At 34.3% G+C, this 11,155-nt stretch overlaps 1 protein-coding gene across 1 annotated transcript; it reads left to right on the top strand.

Moving 5' to 3' along the window:
• The first annotated feature begins 1,334 nt into the window (after positions 1 to 1,334).
• Positions 1,335 to 8,638, top strand: LOC127107933 (coatomer subunit gamma). The gene is made up of 18 exons (XM_051045282.1): positions 1,335 to 1,560; positions 2,010 to 2,107; positions 2,204 to 2,254; positions 2,383 to 2,496; positions 2,603 to 2,803; positions 2,887 to 2,988; positions 4,024 to 4,131; positions 4,214 to 4,447; positions 4,672 to 4,922; positions 5,045 to 5,216; positions 5,308 to 5,463; positions 5,573 to 5,623; positions 5,757 to 5,888; positions 5,958 to 6,155; positions 6,233 to 6,364; positions 6,447 to 6,620; positions 6,771 to 7,010; positions 8,129 to 8,638. Exons 1-18 carry the CDS (start codon positions 1,515 to 1,517, stop codon positions 8,321 to 8,323), a joined length of 2,655 nt encoding a protein of 884 aa, XP_050901239.1. The 5' UTR covers positions 1,335 to 1,514; the 3' UTR covers positions 8,324 to 8,638.
• The last annotated feature ends 2,517 nt before the right edge of the window (positions 8,639 to 11,155 follow it).

Raw genomic sequence — 11,155 nt, 5'->3', positions numbered from 1 at the left:
AACAAGTTTTTAAAATATTTCAAACCAGATGGCAATCAATTATAACAACAATTTAAAATTACTCATCTGAGGACAATACCTTAGTGATGATCTCGTGAGTTATCTTTTGAAGTTCATGACATTGAGCTGTCATATAATTTTCATCTACCATGTAATACTTCAAGTAGCGGCTAACAACATACTTATTTTCTATATCTTCTCCGGTGTCATACTTCTTTTATAAAGTTTCTCAAGCCTGTTAAGTAGTGGCTCGGTTATTGTAATAATTATACAACTCATTAACGAGTCCATTCAAAATGAGATTTTTTTGCAGAGTTAGTCATTCTCTTTTCATAAGGCAGTTTATTCCTGAACTGTAAATAGTTCACTTTAATCTCCGCAACAAAATCTAATTCAGTCGAATTAACAGTTCATTATGAATCCATATATTTCTTGTCGTTAGTTTGTTCGGTTGATTTAGAAGGAGCAACAAGAATGTTCTCACTCATAATATTAACAACCTTTCTTTTAAGTCCAATACACACATTAACTCATAATGATGCTTATTCCTTACCAACTTAAATTCAACAATTCTTTTTAACTCCCCACTAATTCTTTGATTTTTAACATATTTTTACTTTTCGATTTCGATTTTAGCGGAATGACAAAGGGCCAGTTTGTTTTTAACCTTAAAAAGATACATTTTTTCTTCATATTTTTGAAAATAGATTTTACAAAAATATTAAAAAAAATTCTAAATTTATTTTTCTAAATTAAAAGAATAATTTTTACACTCTATAACATAAACATACATTATTAAAGATCTCAAAATGATAATTTGAAAAAAAATTATATTTCAAAAATGATTTATATAAAAATATATTTAAAATAACTTCAAAATTAAGTAATTTTATTTATTTATTTTGATATCAATTTTTTTAATAAAATAATAAAATATCTAAAATAATATTTAAAGAATAACTATTCAAACCAAATTTTTATTTAAAATTTTTATAAAATATTTTTATACAACACTACAAAAATTATTTTAAAAAAATAAAAAAATATATATTCGTTTTATATTATCCAAACTTTTGTAGTTTTTAATATAAATAAATTTAAGGGTAATGCTAACTTGTGCCATAAAAATACAAGTTAAGAAATAAATAAAGTAAAAAAATCTTGAAAATTATATAGTCAATTTAATACAAATTTATAATCAATAATTCTATTATTTTTTTTAATAAAAATTTTTTATTTGTGGATTTTTTAGGTTGTGTCCATGGGCAGAAGTTAGCCTTAACCTAAATTTAATCGCAAAATCTCAAAACTGTAGTATCATTTGTAATTACCATAGAAGTGTTAATTAAAACTACAAAGCCTTTTTATTTCGTGATTTATACTTGACGAGGCATATTTCAACTCATTCTTGGTCTTTCTTTGTTCATTTCTAAACTCCAGTGGTGCACTCGCAGAGGCACCTATAGACAAACGTTGCGTAATTTCCAGATCTCAGAAATTCACTTACTCCGGCGATGGCTCAGCCGCTTGCGAAGAAAGACGATGACCGGGACGACGAAGGTAATTCATTCTTCCCTGATTTCCCGTCCCGCTTTTCTCTTTTACAATTCGATCTGCTCTCTTCCGTGCTCTTTCTTCCGCATCTGTTCTAGATCCAATGTTTAATTCATGTTTATAATAGGAAATGTGGTAGGGTTCACATAGATCACGATACTTGAATTTGATTTGATTGGATTCGATTAGTGTGTTTTTGTATTGTTTGGTAGAAATCTGAATTGATCTAATAGTGTAATTCGAAATGCATTTAACTAATAACGTGCAATTGTTTGTGTGAATTTGAACAAGTTTATGGTGATTAGTTGATTGATAGATAGATATTTGATAGCTTCTTTTCACACTTTGGTCACGACTCAATCTGGTTAATTATGATGAATCCTACATACATATATACAATTATGCTATAATGTTATAATGTCCATAATTCTGTTTTTTGTTTGTTTGTTTAACAGCTGATTATTCACCCTTTATGGGAATTGAAAAGGGGGCTGTTCTTCAGGAGGCCAGGGTTTTTAATGACCCACAACTAGATGCTAGGAGATGTTCACAGGTTTTTCTATTTATTTATTTATTTATTTTTATTTATGACCTCTTTGTCTTGATCGGTGTTTGATTTTTGATGGTGTGTGTTTGTTATCTTTTCCAGGTTATCACAAAACTCTTATACCTACTGAATCAGGGAGAGACATTTACAAAGGTTAAGCTTTTTTCTTTTTATTTCTTAATTAATTAAAGACCGTATCTTATTGATTGATGTACTTCACATGATTATGTTAGAGTCATTATGAATCTTTTTTCAGTAATTTTTCTTCCCCATTTTCATAGGTTGAAGCTACAGAAGTTTTCTTTTCGGTTACCAAGCTTTTCCAGTCTAGAGATCTGGGGTTGAGGAGAATGGTCTACCTAATTATAAAAGAACTCTCCCCATCTGCAGACGAGGTTACATATTCTCATGCAATTTATATTACTTGTGAGATTCACGTTAATGGCCTGTGTTTTACAAATTACATTCTGACTGTTCCATTTTTTAAATTTTTTTTATAAGGTTATTATCGTCACGAGCTCCCTCATGAAGGACATGAATAGTAAAACTGATATGTACAGGGCAAATGCCATTCGCGTGCTTTGTCGCATCACGGATGGAACCCTCCTTACCCAAATTGAGCGGTATTTAAAACAAGCAATTGTAGACAAAAATCCAGTTGTTGCAAGTGCAGCCCTAGTTAGTGGTATTCATCTACTCCAGGTAGTATTAATATCGATTTGTAATTCCTTGTATCTGTATATTTCATCGACAGCAGGTACTTATTGTTTATCCCCCACTTGCAGACAAATCCTGAAATTGTAAAAAGGTGGAGCAATGAGGTTCAGGAAGCCGTACAATCAAGAGCAGCTCTTGTACAATTCCATGCACTGGCTTTGCTACATCAGGTATGCTGCGTGAATGGTTTGATGATGCAAGTCTTGTTGGTGTATTAGAATAGATTATACTGAATAACCAAAAACTCTTTCGCTGGTGTTGCAATATAATGCATCAGTTGCTGGGATATTTAGCAAGAGCAATTTCTTTTACATTCATTTTTTTGGTTTATCACAGTTGAAGTTCATTGAATATTCAGCATGAGCTAGTGTTTCATTATTTCCTTTTAAGTCTGCTAGATAAGCAAAATCCACTAGTGTCCTTTTGCCTGATAACTTAGGCTTTTGGAAAAGTTAGTTCATGACAAAATATGAAAGCTTCTATGCTTTAGGGTATTGGATTGGTGGAATATTATGGAATGGAATGGAATGAAGTGGTGTATAATAAGAGTTCATTGTTTGGATTTGTAAATAATGGATGAAGCGGAATGGAACGTGATGGAATCGATTCCATCTAATCCTTCATTTTCATTCCCCCAATTTGGGGTGTATGCAATTGAATGAACTAACTTGTTATGTTCCATTCCGTTGAATTATAAAAAATACCCAGACAATATAATGAAATCTCAGTTCTATTTCGATCCACTCCATTTCACTCTGCTCCACTCCATTCCATGTTGTTCTATTCCGTTCCGCTTCGTTCTAGTCCATCAATCCAATCCAAAGAGAGCCTTAGAGTTCAATCCTGGTTACTTTCATCTAAAAATTCAAATTTGGTACTAGGAGGTTTTAAATATGAAAACCATTATATGACTTCACGAGATAACTTGAGCTTTTGGAATAACTTGTTCGGGTCAAAATCTTACATTGATTTACAACAAAGCAAATAACATTGCATTTGTTGTATGTGATTGTCCTTTGAAGTCCTTTGAAGTTACTTTGAGCATAGTCATCACGATGGTAGTTCTATATAATCAATTTATTTTACTCTTAAAAGTCCTTGTATGATATGTTGATTATACCTTCCAAAAATCCTACTTTATTGGCATACCAAACAAATAAACTATAAACAGATTTATTGACACATGGTGACTTGTAACATTGCAGATACGTCAGAATGATCGACTGGCAGTTAGCAAGCTGGTTACCAGCTTGACAAGGGGAAGTGTCCGCTCCCCTTTGGCCCAATGTCTCTTGATCCGTTATACAAGTCAGGTGTGTTTTCCTCTTCATATAAAATTTGTCTCTGGGAGAATATTCATTTGCATAATCTTTATGTAGCATAAATTATCTGCAGGTTATTCGTGAGTCAGGAAATAATACACAATCAGGGGAACGCCCCTTCTATGATTTTCTTGAGAGTTGCCTTCGTCACAAGTCAGAAATGGTGATATTTGAAGCTGCTAAGGCAATTACAGACCTCAACGGTGTAACTACCCGCGAGTTAACTCCAGCAATTACTGTTCTTCAGCTCTTCCTAAGTTCTTCCAAGCCAGTTCTTAGATTTGCTGCTGTCCGCACCTTGAACAAGGTTGACCTTTAATCAGATAAATTGCAGTAGAAATATTGTTCATGCTTGAATAGAATTTAAGAAAGGATATATGACGATTCTATACCTAGAGGCGCCTTTTTCTTTTCTATCTGCTAGGATTTTGGCAAAGTTGATGAGAACATTGTATTGTAGCTAATGTTGTAAGATTTTTTGGTCTGATTGTTTTTATTAATAATTTGTTAGAGTGGCTTTGAACTTTGCAGGTGGCAATGACACATCCAATGGCAGTCACCAACTGCAACATTGATATGGAAAGTTTAATCTCTGACCAGAACAGAAGCATTGCGACACTTGCTATTACTACTCTTTTGAAGACAGGCAATGAATCAAGTGTGGATCGCCTTATGAAGCAGATTACAAATTTCATGTCTGATATTGCTGATGAGTTCAAAATTGTTGTTGTTGAAGCAATAAGATCACTGTGCTTGAAGTTTCCTTTAAAATATAGATCTCTGTGAGTATACATGTCATTCTATATGTTTTTATTCAATTCAGCCAGATGTTACATCTTTCATTTAAATATTTTCCTTGATAAATTGTGTAAATTACTGGTTTCTATTATGTTATTATTTTCAGGATGAATTTCCTGAGTAACATTCTTAGGGAGGAAGGTGGTTTCGATTACAAAAAAGCAATTGTTGATTCAATAGTGATTCTTATTAGAGATATCCCTGATGCTAAGGAAAGTGGGTTGCTTCATCTCTGTGAGTTCATTGAAGATTGTGAATTCACGTACTTGTCAACACAGGTGATAACTTTGGTTGTGCTGTCGTTTACTTTGTGCGCTTTTGGAAGTTTACCTTTTTTTGTTGTTGTTAATTTTCCCCTGTGTACCTTAGATACTCCACTTCATTGGAATTGAAGGACCAAAAACATTGGACCCCAGCAAATATATTCGTTATATTTATAACAGAGTACATCTTGAGAATGCGACTGTTAGGGCCAGTGCTGTGAGCACACTGGCCAAATTTGGTGCTTCTGTTGATGCATTAAAGGTGTTGTTGCCGTTATTTACTAATTATTTTCTCTTTAAGATTTGTTTATTTATTTAGGGTGATATTTGTTAATTAACTTAATTTAAAATCTCTTAATTATTCCTTTCAGCCCCGCATATTTGTTCTGCTAAGGCGATGTCTTTTTGACAGTGATGATGAGGTCAACTTCTGTCATTTTTTACATTGCATTTTTTTTTATTATGTGGTTCCTGAAGTCATGCAATTTTTCAAGGAAGTGTGTCAAACTATTATTTGCTTTGATTTATATTTGGATGGTTTTTATTCCTTTGCAGGTTCGCGATAGAGCCACACTTTATCTGAACACGCTTGGAGGTGATCTTGAGAATGATGAAGATGTGAGAGAGTTCCTCTTTGGGTCACTTGATACCCCACTTGTCAATCTGGAGTCTAGTTTGAAAAACTATGTAAGTCCAATATATTGTTCTTACTTTTCATTAGTTTAGAACATATCTCATGTTTAAATGTGACTGCAGGTGCCTTCGGAAGTGGCTTTTGACATTCGTTTGGTGCCCAAGGAGGTCAAGTCTCAGCCTCTTACAGAGAAGAAAGCTCAAGGTAAAAAGCCAACTGGATTGGGTGCTCCTCCTAGTGGCCCCCCATCCACAGTAGATTCGTATGAAAGGCAGCTCCTGTCAATTCCCGAGTTTGCAAACTTTGGGAAGCTTTTTAAGGTTCTTTCCCTAAATCTTTTTACAGAATTTTTTAAGTTTATATATCATATGTATTCTGATATTGTATTTCTTACCAGTCCTCAGCACCTGTGGAGCTTACTGAAGCAGAGACAGAATATGCAGTTAATGTTGTTAAACACATTTTTGATACACATGTTGTGTTTCAGTACAACTGCACAAACACGATACCCGAACAACTTTTGGAAGATGTAATGACTAATATAATTTGTGTACAACTTTATACTATAATGCAACTCCAGGCCTTCTGTGTAATTCTTTCCCCTATTCCAGGTTTTTGTAATTGTGGATGCTTCAGAAGCAGAAGAATTTTCTCAGGTGTTCTCCAAGCCCGTCAGATCTCTTCCTTATGATTCACCTGGGCAGACTTTTGTGGCATTTGAGAAGCCCGAGGGATTACCAACAACTGGAAAGTTTTCTAACACTCTAAAATTTATTGTTAAAGAGGTAATTGTCCTCTTTATTTGTTGTTTTTCTATCCAAGAATCCCCATTATATATTATATATGCATGTGTATAGCAGTAAATTTGTGCAATACCAAACCTACAATAATTTTTGTGAAAATTTGTGTTACTTCATAAATTGGATATGGACCAGGTTGACCCAACCTCTGGTGAGGCTGAAGATGATGGTGTTGAAGATGAATACCAGTTGGAAGATCTCGACGTTGTTGCAGCAGATTACATATTGAGAGTGGGGGTGTCTAATTTCAGGAACGCATGGGAAAGCATTGACCCTGACAGTGAACGAGTGGATGAGTATGGTCTTGGTCCAAGAGAAAGCTTGTCTGAAGCTGTAAATACTGTCATCAATCTTCTAGGCATGCAACCTTGTGAGGTAAGCTAATCATGTCAATGTCGCTTTCACAAATGTTAATTTCTACGAGTCCCATTTTCTTAAACTAGTTGTGAGCATTTTGCTATTATTTCTGCAACACGAGGTGATTAGGTGTTCTCCCCGTCAGATGATGCCAGAAGACTAATAAATGTTACTGTCCATTAGGATTCATTTTCCATACACTCATTTTTCATGCCTTATGGGAGAGCATAGACCAAATCTTGGCATTCTCTTACTTATACATATATTTTAGGTTTAATATTATTCCGAGCAGCATATAGTTTATGCATATAAATATGTCAATCCTTTTAAAATTTGGAAGTTGATCTCTGTCACGATGCTATTCTCAAGCCACAAGGACGTCAATGAATGTCATTTAAACTTTAAAGTGCTTTTCTATCAACATGTGCGCATGCACACAGGTTCAATGACAGATGACCTGAATTAGAAGAGATTCTCTGGTGCGTCAGGAGTTCTTTTTCTAATGGCACAAAGATCAAGCCCAACTGTTTAGAGTTTTGATATTACCAACATACAGATGCAAATACATTTTAGCTATACAATATTTTATAGCTTTCAGTCAGTAGTTCTTTTTAATAATTTGGCAGTTAAACTTTGTGATATTCCCAAACCCCACAGTTTGTTGTATTCCCAAATCCATGCCACAATGAGCTTAGGTTACAGATGCAAGTAAAAGCCAATGTAAGCATAGACCACAGAGTACCCAATTTAAGAGTTACTTAGGTGCTCATGAGAGTAGAATATTTCTGTTACTCCTATAGGCTACTCGAGATCAAGTATTAGCTGATGTCAGACCATCCAAAATTTGGGAGAAATACTCTATCCCATACCACCGTAGGATTTTTTTCCTCGTCCCCATCTCCGCGGGAAAAAGCTCCCCGCCCTGAGTTCCCATGGGGATTTCCAGTTACACATACAAATTAACATCCCTATCTAGAAATTTAGACATTTTGTTCTCTAACTTAATGCCGCAAACAGTTTCTGAAAGAAAAGAGCTGGTCATCTTGTATCAATCAAATGCCCGATCCCTGGTAATTCTGCCATATTATCTAGGAAGGCAATATCTTTCTCATTATTTTATTGTTCACTTCATACAGGGCACAGAGGTAGTCCCCCCTAATTCAAGGTCACACACATGCTTATTGTCGGGTGTATTCATAGGGGGTGTGAAGGTGCTTGTGCGGTTGTCTTTTGGACTTGATGGTGCAAAGGATGTTGCAATGAAACTGTCTGTCCGATCCGATGATGTAAGTGTCAGCGATGCCATCCATGAGATTGTAGCAAGCGGCTAGTTCACTCAAGTCAAAATATGTTGATTTAGCGCGGCCCAAGTTTGTGTCATGGTGATTGGAGTTAAACAGCCACATAGATAGGTGTGTGTAAAGATTGCAAAACTGTTCACTTTGGCTTGTTATATGCAATTTATTTGTCCGTCATTGCATTCTTCTTGCTAAACCAGGAACAATACCCAGAAGTATCAAGTCGGGTTTATTAGAGAAAACTTCCATAGTTATAATTATACTTCATTTCTTTGTAGTAAATGTATTATGAATTTTGAGCATTTTTCCATAATATTTCTTTTCTCAATGAATTGGATGTTTGTTAAATAGCAATTGTGTTAGTCCAGAATATACATCATGTATACTTTTTGTTTTGTTTTTGTATTTGAGCAATTTCATTGGTTCTCGTTCAGTGGTGTGTGCTGCCTGTGAAAGCTTCATTCACTAGACTGTTCTTGAAAGTAATTCTTCTACCCCAACTTTTTACAAGACATAAAAATGCCATTCATTAAAATAGAAAACATGAGAAAGTATTCAGAAAACAACGAGATACTAAACTCCAACTAAATAAGATTTAACGCATATTTTTCAACTTGACAGTTTCCTTTACACGGTCAAAGACGAAAGAGACGGTCTTTATATTTAGACTCTGATATCCTTATCTCCAATTCTCTATTAAAGATCATTTCTTCAGCTTCTAGAAGCACATTTGGACTACCACTGGTCGCAATACATGTTTAGGTAAACTATACTAGAGCTAAGCTAATACCATAGAACATTAATAAAAATAAAATACAGCTCGCCATGGTGGCCTTGAAGGAGGACAGATGGGTGTATGTTTTCCCCACTCGATTAATTTTTTGTTATAGTTTTTTGACAAATTATTTAGTACTTCTTCATTCCATAATAATCTGTAGCGATTATTACTTTTAGTTTACATGCATCAATAATTTGTCTAAATACAGACTCCACAACTCCATAAGCGATACAGTTAATTTGATACAATTAATTTTTAGAAGTTAACTTTTAGATATGGTGAAATTATATAAAAGATGTTTCATATAGTTAATTTGACTTTTTCAAATGCCGATATAATTAATTTTTAGAAGTTAACTTTAAGATATGGTGAAATTATATATACAATTAATTTTTAGAAGTTAACTTTAAGATACGGTGAAATTATATAAAAAATGTTCCTTTGTTGTGAATTGAACCCGAGTCTCCCGGGTGAAAGTCCGATATCCTAACCGCTGGACAACAATAGAGTATTACTTTTAGTTTATAATGCATCAATAATTTGTCTAGATTGATTTCTTCATTATCTTTTGTCTTCAGTGACAGACTCTACAACCTTAAAAGCGATACAATTAACTTGTAATAATCCGTAAAATATATATCTAGAATAATATCATACCAGTGTTAATTCTTAATACTAACCCAACATAAACGTCTAACGACATCATTATATACACACGTCCAACTAACAAAAGACAACTATGACACATGTTGTACAATAAAGCATAAAACTCTAAAAACTATGTACAATATCTTCATTGTACACAAATCCACAACGAAAGATCACAACCTCCGGAATCCTTTGAAACACCATCTAGCAAAATCTCTTGAATTCAACCTGCAAGGAATACATGAAAGATAACAACAATAATGGGATGGGATAATAATCTCAATGAGTTCCCCTATCCTATGGGTCCAATCGGCTCTATAGGATTTTCTAATCGAATCCTAACTCAAGTCTTCTTCTCTCGTTACTTGTATATCATTCACACAAGATAACTAAGACTTAGATATCTATGAGATATTCACAATGTATGGAAACATGTCACTGAGTTCTCATAACTCAAACAATCACTATTCAGATTCACGAAACATCAATCCCCGAACGAACCTACGTCTAAGTCAGACTCAATTTATGCATGCTCGTATGATTTAACTTTTGCGGTGGATATCAAACCCTCTATGGGACTCTAACCCAGTTCAAGCGATAGTCACTCGTATGTGACTCTAACCCATTTGGAGTATGTTTTACCGTATGAGACTCTAACCCACTTAAATGTCCACCTTTCCCCATTGTCCACCATGGTTGGGACTCAAACCCAATTGAGACGCGAATCATTGGAGCCACATCCCCACTTACCGCTTTACATAAGCCTTTAAAGTGGTATGTGCACAAACTATTTGAATACATGATTAGGTATCAACACAATAGGACTTTTGGAGCAAAGCTCCTCACCAAATAGGACTTTCGGAACAAAGGTTCCTCACCAAATATCAAACCAATTCTCATGGTATACATAAATTCTCAAGTGATCATCTTCACCCATCTCATAAATTATTTCACATGTTCCATACAATGCATATTGATTTGTTAATCAAACGACTACTTGTCCGCGATACACACAGAGGTACCTTGCATCCAAACATCACCACTTAAGTCATTTCACAACCTAAGTTATCTTTCTAAGTCATTAATCGAGTTATACTCCTAGGTTTCCTCACTCATTACCATAAGGTTTTAATCCTGTTATTGCACAACCATACAACAACAATTCACAATATAAAGCATGCATCCTAATATGGTTCATAACATTCATAAATCACACAAGGTAATATAACATGGTACAAGAGTCATAATCAAGCTATTACATATTTCTCTTCAATCTATCTTATTCCACTTTCACGTTATAAGGTAACATCTATATCATAGTTCTCTGTGTTAGCTTCCTAACACATTTGTTCTCGCATCAATAGGGATTACCATTCCCGTTTTATGGTGGAAACAGGGAAATGAGATATTAAATCAACTTCATCATATCATACATGATA

This window comes from Lathyrus oleraceus, chromosome 7 (assembly GCF_024323335.1).
Source record: "Lathyrus oleraceus cultivar Zhongwan6 chromosome 7, CAAS_Psat_ZW6_1.0, whole genome shotgun sequence".
NCBI lineage: Eukaryota > Viridiplantae > Streptophyta > Magnoliopsida > Fabales > Fabaceae > Lathyrus > Lathyrus oleraceus.
Note: the sequence above shows the minus strand (reverse complement) of the source record. Positions and strands in the feature narration are given on the sequence as shown.